The 16,504-nt window shown below is 37.7% G+C and overlaps 1 protein-coding gene across 7 annotated transcripts in view; it reads left to right on the top strand.

The window, feature by feature from the left end:
* LOC125266262 overlaps positions 1–16,504 on the top strand; it is a 256,307-nt gene that overhangs the window by 52,761 nt on the left and 187,042 nt on the right. For 2 of the 7 annotated variants that reach the window (XM_048186763.1, XM_048186766.1), the window contains one exon: positions 12,598–12,684. The exons of 1 other annotated variant lie outside the window; for it this stretch is intronic. In XM_048186763.1, coding sequence (XP_048042720.1) covers positions 12,598–12,684 — 87 coding nt within the window. Of the gene's footprint in view, positions 1–11,124; positions 11,409–11,771; positions 12,087–12,184; positions 12,515–12,597; positions 12,685–16,504 lie in introns of those variants that run through there. 4 more of the 7 variants (XM_048186769.1, XM_048186764.1, XM_048186770.1 and 1 more) reach the window with 4 other exon arrangements.

Raw genomic sequence — 16,504 nt, forward strand, 5'->3', positions numbered from 1 at the left:
TGGTGGGACAAGTAACATGCTGTCTGTATTTGGGCAGTTCACGTGAGAGAATCGCTTTATTAAAGTCCCCGAGAATGATAAAACAGAGTCTGGGTGTTGTTGCTCGCTCTCTGTGATCATATCAGCGAGTATCTGTAAAGCCGAGCTCACGTGCGCTTGCGGAGGAATGTAGACACTCACCAGAATGAACGAGCAAAACTCCCGCAGCGAATAGAACAGTTTGCAGTTAATGAGGAGTGTTTCAAGATCTGGACAGCACATCTTCTTTAACACCATTACATCTGAACACCACCTTTCGTTGATGTAAAAGCACGTCCCAACGCCGCGCGATTTCCCTGTTGATTCTGCGTCGTGATCTGACCTAAACAGCTGAAAGCCCGGCAGACTTAACACGCTGTCCGGAATGGCGTCGTTCAGCCAGGTTTCCGTGAAGCACAGAGCAGCCGAGTTCGAGAAATCCTTATTTGTCCGGGAGAGCAGAAGGAGTTCGTCCGTTTTGTTGGGCAGAGAGCGGAGATTCGCCAGATGGATGCTAGGCAGAGCGTTCTTAATCCGCGCTGTCTGAGCTTCACAAGGGCGCCGGCGCGCTTTCCCCGTCTGCGCGTCCTGAAGCGTCTAAACAGCGCTGCGGCTCCGCTGACTACAACATTCAACAAAACGTCTGAATAATCGAAATCCGGTAAAGGATTTTGTGGCGTGTACTGCCGAATGTTCAGCAGTTCATCCCTGGTAAAACTGATGGTGTTTGAAAAACAGAAAACAGGAAAAACTAACAAAAACAGAACAAACACTGAAGAGCTAAGCACTGTGGCTACCATGCGCGGCGCCATCTTGATCATCACTGTCTTTCATCAAATCAAGTACACACTGTCAAGTATTCAGTTGAGAAACTAACTTTCCTAACTCAGTTTCAGAAGACTCTGGCCCTCACTTATCAAATGATCGTACACCAGAAAACTGTGCGTATGCTCGTTTCCACGCAAAATGTGGCATTTATCAATATGAGTGTCAGCGGTGGCTACGATCAAATCTCACGTCAGGTATCAGCTCGTGTACGAAAGTTTTTGAGTCAGCGGGAACTTGTGTGTGCAGCACAGTAAATCTGCTGGAGAACTGTTATGAGAACATTTAGATTATTTTCCTGACCGACAATCACTCACTAAACGATCATTAACCATTAAACAACAAAATTAAAATGTCAAATTTAATTTAATTAGAATAGATGCATCTTAAAATACCACAAATGTTTTTTTCTTTATTTCACTTTCAACAGAACATTAGGATTCACACATCATACACCTGCAAAGCAGAGAAAAACAGAATAATATAGCCTACAAGGAATAAAAAAAGGACTACTCAAAATATATTTCACCGAAATAATTAACAGATTTTCCTTATTAGGGGTTCAAGCATATAGTGCTGAAACCTTATTGTAATCATAAGTATTTATATTATTATTTTTCTGCCGTAAAACGGATCGTGCAGACCAAACCAGGCCAGATGATAGTCCTCAATTTGGGGAGAACCTCACAAGACCCCGATTGGCCAATAGGTGGCGCTACAGCGTTCAAAACCACAAACTCCTAAACGGTTTGTCCTAGACTCAAGTGTCTTATATCATTGGAATGCTAAGCCCAAGACGAACAAAACGTATATTCTCGGATTTCATGCTATTTTTTCCTTCATTTTGAATTTTGTCCAAAACCACTTTTGGGAACTAGTCCTAGGTTTTTCACCTGATCAGAACCAAACCAATGCAGAAATGTTCTCTGGAGTCTGAATATCAATAATTATCAAAAAAAAAAAAAAGTTTAAATTTTTATTTATGGTCACTAAGGGGCGCCAAAATGTACACTGTGGATGGACCACTTTTACTAAAATGGTTATAACTCAAGACCAAAATTAGATATTTTCACCAAACTTGGTACATATGTGTATGGTCTCAATCTTTGGCCACGATAAAAAAATTGGGTTGAAGACTAGGTGGCGCTATAAGTTGAAAAAAAACCTCAAAACAGCTGTAACTATGCAACCATTAGTCTGATCGTCTTGAAATTTGGATGCAGTGTCTTTGTCCAAGGGGGCATGATAGTCTATGAGAACATTGGTGTAACTCGAAAAACATGGCCGCCATCGGCCAATGAAGTTTGAGCACCTATTAGACAAGGTTATAAGCGCATGAACTAAATGTTCCACATTTGTCATTGAGAGCATGTCGTAATTTAGATATTTTTTTAAGATGCGGTTTTACAGATGCTAGAAATGTGGCTTTCAAATGAAAGATTGGTATCAAAGAGCACACCCAGGTTCCTAACTGACAACAAAAAACTTGTCAAAGCAGCCATCAAGTGTTAGAAAGTATTCTAGGTTATTATATGTGGAGGTTTTTGGTCCAATAATTAGAATCTGTTTTTTTTTTTTTTCTGAATTAAGTAGTAGGAAATTACTGGTCATCCAATTTTTTATATCAGCTATGCATTCCATTAATTTTGTGAATTGTTAAGATTCGTCAGGGCATGAAGAAATATAGAGCTGAGTATTATCAGCGTAACAGTGAAAACTAACACCATGCTTCCTAATGATATCTCCCAAGGGTAGCATGTACAGAGTGAAAAGCAACGGTCCTAGTACTGAGCCTTGCGGTACTCCATATTGAACTTGTGATCGATATGACATCTCTTCGTTTACTACTACAAACTGATAACGGTCAGATAAGTAAGATTTGAACCATGACAATGCAATTCCAGTAATGCTAACATAATTTTCGAGTCAAATGAATATTGTGGTCAATAGTGTCAAATGCAGCACTAAGATCCAGTAAGTTGAAGATTTGTTTCTTTTTTTTTTTTTTTTTATCTGTTTATTGAACTTTTACAATAATAACACAATACAAGTACAGGAGAATCATGAAAAAATATTTTCCCACCCCCGAGAGGAAACAAATTAAAATAAATAAATAAATAAATAAATAAATAAATAAATAACAAATTAAAAAAATAAAATAATAATAATAATAATAATAATAATAATAAATAAATTATTATAAATAAATAAATAAAATTATCCACACATATAATCATACACTCATGATCAGATTCAAGCCACAATCATAATAACATTAAATGCTTAGGTTGACACACAAGAAGCACTGACATATTCAGAAAAAAAAATGATGAAGGGATCCCAGATCTCAGAAAATAAACCAGTGTTGCCCTTTAACGTATACCTGATTTTTTTCCAAATGAATGAAGCTCATAACATCTCTCAGCCAGTCATCAAAAGATTGAGTTTTTGTTTCCACAGCAGGAGAACGTGCCGTCTAGCTAATAATGTTAAGAAAGCAAAAGTCTTTGCAGTATTTCCAGGCAAACCAGTGACCTTTGAAGGAAGTCCAAGAAGCGGAACCAAAGGACAAGGCTCGATCTGCTTCTTTGTCACTAAAGAAAAACAATTCAAAATTGATAGCCAAAAAGAAGTTATGGATAGACATAACCAAAACATATGTATTAAATCCGCAGGGGCCTGATGGCAATGATCACAGAGAGGGTCAATACCAGGCTTGATTTTTGCCAACCTCACTTTTGTACAGTAAATTTGATGAATAAATTTTAATTGAATAAGACTATGACATGCACAAATAGAGGAGGTATGAACACGGGACAGAATATGGTTCCAAGTCTCGTCATCAAATGTGAGGCAGAGATCTGACTCCCATTGCTGTTTAATAAAAGAGAGAGAGGAAGTGGAAATGGAGGAAATCAGCCTGTATAGCGAAGACAACACACCCCTTTTATCTAAGGCTACTTCAAGAATCTGATCAAGCAAAGATTTTGGAGGAAAATTCGGAAAATCAGGGAATGAGTTTTTAACACAATTTCGGAGCTGCAAATATCTAAAAAATTGTGCACTAGAGAGAGAGAATTTTTGTTTCAATTGAGAAAAGCAGGGAAACACATTATCAATGTAAATATCATTGACCACCAAAATCCCTGCTCTCTGCCAAATATTAAATGCCTTGTCATTAACTGAAGGGGGAAATAAAGGGTTACGATTTATAGGTGATACCACTGGCAAGCGCTGAAGGCCAAAATGGGTTCGGAATTGGGACCAAATTCATAATGATTGCTGGACAATACAATTACCATATGGACAGCGCGAGATGGCAGTAAGAGGGCCACACAGTAGTGCGGCAGCCGAGGCAGGGGAACAGGAACCCTCTTCAATACTGACCCAAGACGGGACCCAATCACTGAGCCCAAAATGACTTTGAAACCAGAATAACGTAGAATGTATATTTGCTGCCCAGTAGTAAAATAAGAAATTAGGGAGGGCAAGCCCGCCCTCAAGCTTTGGTTTTTGAAGTATTTCTCTACGAATTCTGGCTGGTCCTTTGTTCCAAATAAAAGATGAGATGTGTTGATTTAGAGTCTTAAAGAAAGATTTGGGTATACAAATTGGTACACATTGAAATAAATACAAAAATCTAGTCACGCGTCCAGCCAATGAAAGGGGAAGAGCCGACCAACGAGTAAAATCTTTCTGGACTCGTTGGAGGAGCGTAGTAAAATTAGCCTTGAACAGATCTAAGCATTTACGTGTAATTGTTACTCCTAAATATTTAAAACTATGGGCAGCGACTTTAAACATTGAGGTACTCATTGGTAAATCAGAAATTGTAAAATTTATTGGATATAATTCACTTTTATTTATATTCAATTTATAACCAAAGAAGAGGCTAGAGGAGTTTATAATTCTCAGAATTTCGGGCAGAGAAACAACCGGATCAGAGATATAGAGCAACACATCATCAGCATACAATGAAATTTTGTGAACAGCATCAGCTCTCCTAATTCCCTGTATAGTCTGCTCACTACGAATGGCAATTGCCAGTGGTTCAATTACCAATGCAAAAAGCAAAGGTGAAAGTGGGCAGCCCTGTTTAGTGCCGCGTTTTAAGGGACAAATAAAAGAGGATACTCCATTGGCCCTAACAGAGCATACTGGGGAGGAAAAACGTTTTATCCAGGATATGAATGCATTGCCAAAACCAAATTTCTGTAGCACATAGAAAAGGTAATCCCATTCCACTCGATCAAAGGCTTTCTCCGCGTCAAGCAGCAGAAGAGCCTCCGATGGGTGAGAATTGGAAGAATAAATTATATTAAATGCCCTTCTAATATTATGAGACAGTAATATGTTTTTAATTAAACCAGTTTGGTCGCTGTGTATGATTAACGGTAAAACTGATTCAAGACGCTTTGCAAGCATTTTAGCCAGTATTTTTACATCTACGTTCAAAGACTGATTGGCCTGTACGAACCACATTTGTGTGGGTCTTTGTCTTTTTTTCAAAATCAAAGAAATACAAGACTGACAGAGGGTTGGAGGCAGGCAGCCATTATTAAATAAGTCCAATAACATGTTTAGTAGCGGCGTTTTAAGTGTTTGAGAAAACCTCTTAAAAATTTCAACAGGGAACCCATCGGGCCCAGGGGTCTTGCCCTTCTGCATACTCTCAATTGCTTGCACTATCTCCTCTGCAGAAAAAGGTAATTCTAGCTCTTCTCTCATTGCATCCGATATTGTAGGTATGGGCAGTGGTTCAAAAAAACTTTGACCCCGAGCATATGCTTTAAAAGATTCCCATATTATGGAAGGTGAGGTCTCAGGGGATGGTATTTATCTCCAAAAATATATCTAATTTATTTTTTAATGAATCACAAAATGCTTTATCAGACAGCAGTAGAGAATTAAATTTGAGAACCAACATCTCATCTTGAAACTGAAGAGAAAGTGAAAGTGGAGCATGATCAGATATAAAAATGCTGCTATATGAACAGACAACAATTTCTTGTCTAAGAAAAAGTAATCAATATGGGAGTAAAAAAAAATGAGTATTGTCGTGATGTGGGATATAAAGAATGCCATACATCGGCCTGACTACAAGCAGTTAGAAGCGATTGAAGCATAATTGCAGTTTTAGAGGGTTGGGCTGGTTTAGTAGATGAACGGTCTAGAGATGGGTTCAGAGAACAATTAAAATCACCTCCCATAATGAGATAGTGTGAGTTTAGGTCAGCGAGCAAGGAGAATATTTTCTGAATGAAATTTTCATCATCGTAATTTGGTGCGTATATATTAGCCAGAGTCACAGTTAAACCATAAAGAAGGCCTGAAACAATAACATATCTACCACCGGAATCCACTAAGTTTTGTGAAGGAGCGAATGGTATACATTTGTTCACAATACAATTACCATATGGACAGCGCGAGATGGCAGTAAGAGGGCCACACAGTAGTGCGGCAGCCGAGGCAGGGGAACAGGAACCCTCTTCAATACTGACCCAAGACGGGACCCAATCACTGAGCCCAAAATGACTTTGAAACCAGAATAACGTAGAATGTATATTTGCTGCCCAGTAGTAAAATAAGAAATTAGGGAGGGCAAGCCCGCCCTCAAGCTTTGGTTTTTGAAGTATTTCTCTACGAATTCTGGCTGGTCCTTTGTTCCAAATAAAAGATGAGATGTGTTGATTTAGAGTCTTAAAGAAAGATTTGGGTATACAAATTGGTACACATTGAAATAAATACAAAAATCTAGTCACGCGTCCAGCCAATGAAAGGGGAAGAGCCGACCAACGAGTAAAATCTTTCTGGACTCGTTGGAGGAGCGTAGTAAAATTAGCCTTGAACAGATCTAAGCATTTACGTGTAATTGTTACTCCTAAATATTTAAAACTATGGGCAGCGACTTTAAACATTGAGGTACTCATTGGTAAATCAGAAATTGTAAAATTTATTGGATATAATTCACTTTTATTTATATTCAATTTATAAGTTTTGTGAAGGAGCGAATGGTATACATTTGTTCACAATAATTGCCACCCCTCTAGATTTACTAAGAAATTTAGAATGAAATACTTGTCCAATCCATTTCTTACAAAGTCTGGCATGATCTGTGTTTTTTAAGTGGGTCTCTTGCAAAAAAACAATATGAGTATTTAAATGTTTTAAATGTGACAAAACCTTGTTAAGTTTAATTACATTGTTTAAACCTTTTACATTCCACACAAGAACTCCCAGACTGAGCATTGCTTAAGCTAGTGGTCATTGGTTATAACAACAACAGCAAAAACATGAGAACATGAATGTGGCTTTCTTCTGTCTTGACATATCTGAGATTCTGAAATGGAGTGAAAGAAAAAAAAAAAAATGTTCACAAGTGGTACGAACATTACTCACAACACAGCACAAACCTTCTCTCTGAACTTTCAGAGAGAGCTCTGTAACAGATTGGAAATATATAAAGAAAAACGGAACAATATGCTCACAGACCGCATATTAAAATAATAATAAAAGTTGCATGGTCTGTACATGCTTATAATGCAAGAAGTCCATAAAGTCTGATACAACGCCATACTTCAATTCAATGCCATGACCAATCAGGGCGCAGACCCGGCTTACATAGGGCTACTGCCCCAAGTGAAACATTGTCCAACCTGTATCCACAGCAGCTACTTTGCTTGACTGTTTGGGATTAACCACGGTGGCAAGGAACACAGACATGGCATCAGGACTGTCAAAGCTGTGCAACTCGCCGTTGAATGAAAGGAGAAGTCTGCAGGGATACAGCATCCTGAATTTGACACCGGCTCCGTGTAATTCTGCCTTGACTGATTTAGTCTGATCCTGTCGTTTTCCGTGGAAAAATCAGGAAAGATCAAAATCTTGGATTCCTTGTAGCGCAACTCCCCATGCTCATGTGAGTAACCGTAAAATCTCTTCCCTGGTTTGGAAACGAAGAAAGCGTACAATCATAGGTCTCGGTGGTGCGCCGGAACGTGGTTCAGGTGTGAGGGGCCGATGTGCGCACTCAATCTCCGGCGTCTGAGGTAGTTTATCCCCGAAAAGTTCTGCAAAGAACGATGCCATGAACTGAGAGGGTTTGGACGTTTCAACATTTTCGGGGATACCTAATATTCGAAGATTGTTCTGATGTGAGCGGTTTTCCAGATCATCTGCCTTGCTCTTTATCTCCTTGTTATCTCTTTACAGGGACTGACATTTGCGCTCTAAAATGTCGAGCCAAATACCTAGGGTTGTGTTTGTTTTCTTCTAAGAGACTTGATAAATAAGCAGACATAGCAGTTTTTTAGGCCTTTCTGTAAACAAAAACGATTTCTTTCCACGAAATGCAAAATTTGTTTTCTTCCAATGCACTCCAATTTTCTGGCTGCTCTCTTAAGGGCCCAAGTGTGCTCGTTGTACCATGGCATTGGACTATTTTCCTTAATTTTCTTTAAGCACAAAGGAGCAACTGTGTCTAATGTGCTGTGAAAAAAGAGAGTCAATAGTTTCTGTTGTAACATTGAGTTCTTCTGGTATACTAAGGAGATGAAACTGATCAGGAAGATTATTTATAAAGCTATCTTTAGTGGTAGAAGTGATAGTTCTGCCATATTTGTAACGAGGAGGTGGTTTTGCAGTGCCAATTACTGAGAAAGAGCTTATCGAGCCTTACTGAATTTGTAGACCTCAATCATTAACTTTACCCACACAAACATGAAGTCAACATAAACGATAATGTAAATATACTCTTTCATCATATATATGTGATCAAAAAATTGTGTTTTTGGGCTTAAATGATCATACAAAGCATTTTTTAAACATAGCAGCTATCAGCACACTGACATGGAGCCACACTGACATGGAGCTGCTCTGGACTACAGCAGATTGTAAAAGAAATGTCTTTACATTGTTCATGCATTAAAATATGATTTTTCAATTTCCATGTTGCTTTTGGTGGTTGTAGCACCACCTACAGAAACAGCGCTGATTCCAGATACCACAAAAGTCAGTACTGCTGGATCATTATTCCAAGGTACGACACGTCTTTGTTTGCAGTTCATTTATGACGACAGCTTTATAACACTGAAACTATCAGTCAGTCTGTAAATGCTTGTCAATAATCTTTCATTGTTTGATACCCTTGACTTCAGTCATGTTCAGTTTCAGAGATTCAGTCTCTTCTTCCTCTCTCTCATCTGTCCACACGTGTTTCCTGCAGTGATTGTGATGATTGTTGAGATCGCAGTGTTTGCTGCTCCTACTGTGATTCTTCTTCAGATCATCTGTGCAAGAAGAGCTGGTGAGTTTGAGCTTCACACAATCTGATGATTCACACTCATCTGATCTGGAACAATCTGCAGTCATGATAAAAACACATATGAGAGATCAATGAATGCATTTATATTGCAGGGAGGAAGAACTCGCAGCACCTAGAGGAAATAGAGATGCCTACAAGATTACAGTAAAATACTGCTGAGTTTTGAGTGAATCTGCAATAATATCTAAAATAGCAAAAACTTATAGAGGATTGTTCATTTTTTTTTTATTTTTTTTAATTTTCTTATCAGAAAAAAGAAAAACCCTGAAGAAATAGTGATGCCATCATTTTTTTTTTTTTTTCATTTATATGGATTTTATGGATATTTGCCTACAGTGTTCAATTGTCATTTTCTATTTTTTTTCATATATAAACTGCTTTAATTATAATAAATACAGTAATGGACAGACTCAGACTGTTTGTATGATCCTCTCTGTTGGAGCTGATTTGGTGATTCTCTTATCTTGTCTGTTCATTTCTGTTTAGCATTTTATTTTAAAAATTGTAATGATCGCTTCTCATTTTGTTAATAAAACCTCTACAATTGTGTCTAATGTCTCCTTTCCTGAGATATTTATAAAATTTGTTTATTTGTATATTCAAACATATCCCAAAGTATTTTATCTTGAATTTCTCATAAATAAACCCATTTCTTATTAATATATATATATATATATATATATATATATATATATATATATATATATATATATATATATATATATTATATAATTAATAGGAAATGGAGGATGGAGGGTGTATATATGGAGGATGAATCCAAAATCCCAGTTTTGTGTGTTTGTACAAATGGTACATAAATGATTTAGATTTGTGTAAAGCCAAAAGTTGTGTAAAGTTGTGGTTTGATGTATGAACTATTATGAAAACATCTGAGAATTTTTGTATGTATTGTTTTGAGAAAATGGTTCAAATGATTTGCAGTTTGCGTGAAATGAATGAAAACTTACAATCTGTTTAGGACAATTACAAAGTGTTCAGATCACTGAGTTAACTGTTTTGAGAACAGTGATCTGAGTTTGGAGAAATGTGTCAAATCGACAGAGAAAAACTGCAACTGAAAAGATGGAGTTGAATGTCATGCAGCACTTAAAGAAAGAAAAGGAAGTGACATCATGATCACTGCTCGATGTGGTTGAACTGAGTTCAGAGGAACATGTTTCCAAACCTCCACAGTGAGCTCACAGCTCTGAAACACTACAACTGCTATAATTAATTCACTATTTTAGTTACGGAAGTGTAGAACAGCGATCAACCATCTCAGTATCGTGAGAAAGTCTTGACTCTGGAATAGATTCAGATCATCATCATACAGACACTACAGCACAAATAGACCAAACAAAAATGAATAAAGTATGAAAGGAATATCGGAGAGTTTTAGAAAGCAACAGCAGTAATGGAAATATAGTTCATAATGCAAAAGGTCTTATCTGAATGCTGTAGATGTGCAAACAGAAAATGTCTCAGCAGTCGATGAAACTATAAAGTCACTATAGACACTGAATCCCACTGGCGTAATCCAAACCAGGTAATATTGCAGTAAATATTTGCACAAACAGTCCTTTTTCTCTTTTAGAGCCCCATAACAGAGTCTTCTGTGAGCTTCTAAACAATATAAAATAAACATTTGTCAAGAATACATCAAATGTGCATTAGGATTTCAGTTGAGCATTTGAAATATAATTCACTTAAATCCCCCAAACAAAAGGTGATGTCCAGCCTTCTTTCACCCCACCAAACACACTCCATTAACATGCCCTCCTTTCTTCTCTTTTAAAGCAAACCTTCTTTTCCTCTTTCTATCGCCCTCTTATGGCCAGGATGATAAATGTCACCCCTGTAACAGGGTAACTGATACAAAATCTGCCTGAGCTCTTATTATTGAACACGTGACCATAAGATGCTCTTGAGGGACAGTTCCTATTACAGTAAAAGTGTACTGTAAATCAACACAAAAGAATTAGAGTGGATATTAATAAGAGAGCTGTGAAGCAACACTTCTCCATCATGCACTGGCACAGCGTCACTATATATATACTGTAGCCGGATTGAAACACTCATTCGCTCAGATCAGAGGAAGTTAACAAACACAGGAGGAGCTGATGATGTTTAGAGAAAGAGTTGTGAGCGTATAATGAAGAGGAAGACTGACAGAAACAGAAAATGTCTGATAAGTGTGATCTGTGTCTGCTGGGACTGATCATTCTCTGCTCACTTCTCACAGGTAAAGAAATCTGTACTTTCTCTAAAGACATTTAGTGGAGTTAGTCTGGGAAAGAGTTCATTTGAACACGATCAGTTTATTCAAGTTGTGATCTCAGAGTTGTGTATTGATACATACAGTGTATTATTCCTGATACTGGACATAGAGTCACACTCAAACATCTGATGATCAACATTATCTTCATATTAAGAGTGTGTGAGTGATCTGAACAGCTCTCTGATGAAGAAAAACAGTTTATTCTGGAGAGTGTGTTTGCATTAAGTGAGGAAAAGACTGAATCTTTTGCTTTTTATGCTGATATTGTTTATATTTTCATGTATGAATATATAACATAATGATCACTCAAATGTACTTGTGTTTCAGGTACCAGTGGAGTGAATGAGACTCATGTGTTCATCAGTTCTGGTAAAAAAGCCAATCTGCCCTGTAATAATGCTCTTTCTGACTGCAACTCAACTACATGGAACAGATTCAGACATTCAGAATCAGTTGAACTGATTAATGGAGGGAAAAAGAAGAAAGACACAGAGAGACGTGAGAGACTGAGTCTGGGGTCTGACTGCTCTCTGAACATCAAGAACGTCACAAAAGAAGATCCTGGATTTTACAACTGCAGACAATATGTGAATAATGAACAACAAGGAACTGATGCACGTGTTTATCTGCATGTTCTTCATGGTAATTTTATGATTATGTGGTTAATTTCAAAAGATTCCAATCCTCTCTTTAAACTCTTTAGACTAAAGTCTGTAATGTGATTTGTGTCTTGTGTTCAGTTTCAGTTTCATCATCATCATCATCATCATCATCCTCACAGACTGAGATCAGTCCAGGTCGCTCTGTGACTCTCTCCTGTCAGTTGTATACATATGATGGAGAATCTTGTGATCGTTGGGCCCATTCTGAGGAAATTCATCTGTTGTGGGTGAATCAGGCTGGTGTTGATCTGAAGACAGACTCCAGATATCAGATATCAGCTTCAGGACTCTGTATCATCAATCTGACTACAACACTCCTGAAGGAAGATGACAACAGAGAGTGGAGATGTCGGCTTACTCACAGAAATCAAATCAAGACCTCAGTCAGATACACTGTCAAGTATTCAGGTTAGAGTCTCTGTTAGCTTATTAAAATATGATTGTATTATTCTACAGTGTGAATCATCTGAACTAACATTCATCCTTTTCAGATCAAAATGATTCAGTGACAGCAGTGATTCCAGTCCACACCACAAACTCTCAGGATCCCTCAACTATAAAGACACCAGAAACTAAAGGTACATCATCACTGTCTTTCTCACATCAGTTTTTTACTGTGCATAATGCTAGAGTTATCTGTAACTCTAGAGAACGCTTGGCGTACTCATATATCGACCTCCAAAACCAAATCCTTTGTTTTTTACTGAACTCACAGAGCTACTTACATCTCTTAGTGCTGTTTGTCCAGCAATGATTGTGACTGGTGACATTAATATTCATGTGGATAATTCTAATAGTAATCTAACAGTTGATTTCATGGATGCATTAGACTGTTTTAACATGACTCTGTGAAATTTCCCACTCATAATAAAGGTCACACACTTGATCTGGTATGTTCTGTCGGGGTGGACATTGATCAGCTAGATAGTAGTGACTTGTGTATCAGTGATCATAAGCTTCTCACTTTTAATTTAAATTTTCCACTTTTAAGAGGTATTCAAAAAAGGGTCATTAGTTTTAGAAATTCAAGAATCTTAACTTTGACAGTTTCTCCTGCCTGATCTCAGAGCATTCAGATGTTGAAACTGTTGATCACTATAATTCTATTTTGTCATCTGCTTTGGATGAATTAGCTCCTAGGAGAGAACGTGTTGTTTCATTTAGTAAATCCTCTCCTTGGTACACCACTGAGTTAAGGGCCATGAAGATGAAAAATAGGCAGCTTGAACAACAGTATAAGAAATCAGGATTAATTGTTCATAAGCTTATGTACGATGGTCACTTGAGTCATTACGCTGAAGCACTCAAAGCAGCAAGAACAAAGTACTATTTGTCTATCATTAGTGATGGTGCTGCAAACCCTAATAAGATTTTTAAGACGATCAACACCCTTCTTGCACCAATCAAGTCACCAATTTGTTCCTCTGTGCAGGAGTGTAACAAGTTTCTTAGTTTCTTCATGGAAAAAATTGAAAATATCTATAAGTCCATCAGTTTGGTACAATGCTCTGAAGTTCCTGTGACCTTTCCACCTAGTTTTCCTGAAAGTGCATTTTCTAGTTTTAACATAGTTACTAATGATTGTATTCTGAAACTAGTGATGGCAATGAATACAACTACATGTACTCTCGACCCAATCCCAACATCTGTTCTAAAGGGGTGTCTCTCTTCAATTAGTCCCCTCATCTTGAACATTGTGAACACCTCTCTCACTACTGGTATAGTTCCAAAAGCCCTTAAAGTTGCAGCTATTACACCAGTCCTTAAAAAGCCTGGATGTGATAAGTCAGATCTATCTAATTACAGACCTATCTCAAACTTACCCTTTCTTGCTAAAGTTCTGGAACGTGTTGTTGTGGCAAACAAGCTTTTTGAACCTTTTCAGTCTGGGTTTAGAAAGGGACACAGTACAGAGACAGCCCTGGTTCGAGTTATGAATGACCTACTTGTATCAGCTGACTCTGGAGCTTCCACCATCCTGGTCTTGTTAGATCTTAGTGCTGCATTTGATACAGTGTGCCATTCTATCCTGATAAATAGACTGGAGAGATGGCTTGGTATCACTGGTACGGTGCTCAACTGGTTTAAATCCTACCTCACTGATCGCACCCAGTTTGTTGTCTTGGGAAACAACAAATCTGAACTTGAACAGGTCTGTCATGGCGTTCCTCAGGGATCTGTCCTGGGTCCTATATTGTTTAGTGTGTATATGCTACCTTTGGGACAAATTATTAGGAAATATGGTTTGGGGTATCACTTTTATGCTGATGACACCCAAATTTACATCAGCTCCAAGTCTGATTCTACTCTCACCTCAACAATTCTCTCAGAGTGTGTGCAGGAAATAAAAGCATGGATGCACCATAACTTTTTAAAACTGAATTGTTCTAAAACAGAGGTTCTACTCATTGGCACACCGGTGGCTATTCACAAGGGTAGCAATCTTAACTTGATTATGGATGACAGTGTAGTACTTCCATCTGCTCAGGCTCGTAACCTTGGAGTGATTTTTGACACTCATCTGACACTAGACTCTCACATTAAGAGTATCACAAAATCTGCTTTCCATCACCTCAGAAACATTGCTAGAATTAGGCCTTTCCTCACTCCACCTGATGCTGAAAGGCTTACTCATGCATTTGTTACATCCAGGATTGACTACTGTAATGCACTATTCATTGGTTTACCTGCTAAATCAATCAAACGTCTGCAGTATATCCAGAATTCAGCAGCTCGTCTTCTCACATATACTCCAACACGTCAGCATATCACAGGCGTGCTTTATAGTTTGCATTGGCTTCCAGTCCAGTCACGTATTGCTTTTAAAACTCTCACATTAACATACAAAGCTATACATGGAACAGCCCCTTCTTACATTTGTGACCTAGTGACCCGCTACACGCCTTCTCGTTCCCTTCGGCCTGCTGACTCTCTTACTCTTCAGCAGCCTCCATATAGATTAAAATCTTATGGGGGTGAGAGGAATCCCATTGATATTCTGTAGTATAAGAAAATACAGTACACCCAGATATTTTCTCATGGTTTAGGCTATTCATCTTTTCGCTTCTGACCTGTCACCAGCACTTGCATGAGAGTCGACTTTGCGTTTGACGAAGCATATTGTAATGAGCAACGTGAAGCTTTCATGACGTTCCCGTGGGAGATTCATGTGAAAATCTGAAGAACTGCCATCTGTTATTCTGTCTTGTTTGTTTCTCATTATCATGTTGTTGTGAACATTAATTAAAAAATAATTTAAAAGAAAACTGACGGCATCCGACATCCGCGTGACTTTTTGGCACACTTACGTCACGCTTCAAGTTACGTCAAGCATGAACTCTCAACCCTTGCATACATGCGCAGGAGACAGTTGGTCGAAAGTTTGAAATTTTAAAATATTTGTAATTTTTCTTACAAATACATATCTTTTCACTTCAGAAGACATTGATTCATCCATTGGGATCATATGGATTACTGTAGTTATTGCTGTATGTGCTGTTTAATGCTTTGACTTTTAGGAACATGTGAGCTTGCTTTATAAACAGTGTATGATTATAAAGCATTCCCAGATTCTTATTTTTTCCTAAAAACGAAAGTCGTATACATCTCAGATGGCATGAGGGTAAAAGATGAGTGAACGAGCACATTTCAGAGTGAACTGTATTTTCTTTTAATACAGAATAGCAAATGGGATTTCCTCTTAAGATTAATCAGTGAAATGAAAGAAAAAGAGGAACAAGAGGAGGAAGTCAAGCAAGAGAAACGAATAAGAAGTGTTGTAACTTTAAATCTATTTTGAAATTGTTTTTCAAATAAAGGTTTCCCAGTGATATCAGATTGTTTGCGTTTTTTAATTTTTTTTATTACCCTGTAACTACATGAAACAAGAGTGTAACAAGCACCACTAATCTACGGCCCGCAATGTCATACTTACCCTGTAACTACATGAAACAAAAGTATATTTCCCCATATATTAAAAAAGATTGCAATAGTTCTTTCTACTTGCCTTGAAACAACTTAATCGGTACAATGTCAATAAAGATTATGGCGACTTTTACCTTCTGTAAAAAGGTTTGGAAAAATTACCTCGGGTAAAACTAATCCCGTTTGAATAGACCCGCTGTAAATATGTATGGTAAAATTCCGTCATTTCCTGTTTAAAAATAGTTTTCTGAGCATTTTTCAAGCATGGAAGCACTTGAAGTAACATTCATTTGTGTTGTAGGTGGTGGGACAAGTCCGTAGCAAACCTCAAGTAACGTTAGGTTATTTTCCATAGCCTACCATTCAGTGCAAAAAGAAGATTGAAGCAAATTGTCAGAGGCACAAAACAAATTTTATCTTTAACAAAGTGCCTATTACCATCATAATCCAATCAGAATTTAATTAATAAATCAT

Source organism: Megalobrama amblycephala, linkage group LG4 (assembly GCF_018812025.1).
Source record: "Megalobrama amblycephala isolate DHTTF-2021 linkage group LG4, ASM1881202v1, whole genome shotgun sequence".
In the NCBI taxonomy this organism is placed as follows: domain Eukaryota; kingdom Metazoa; phylum Chordata; class Actinopteri; order Cypriniformes; family Xenocyprididae; genus Megalobrama; species Megalobrama amblycephala.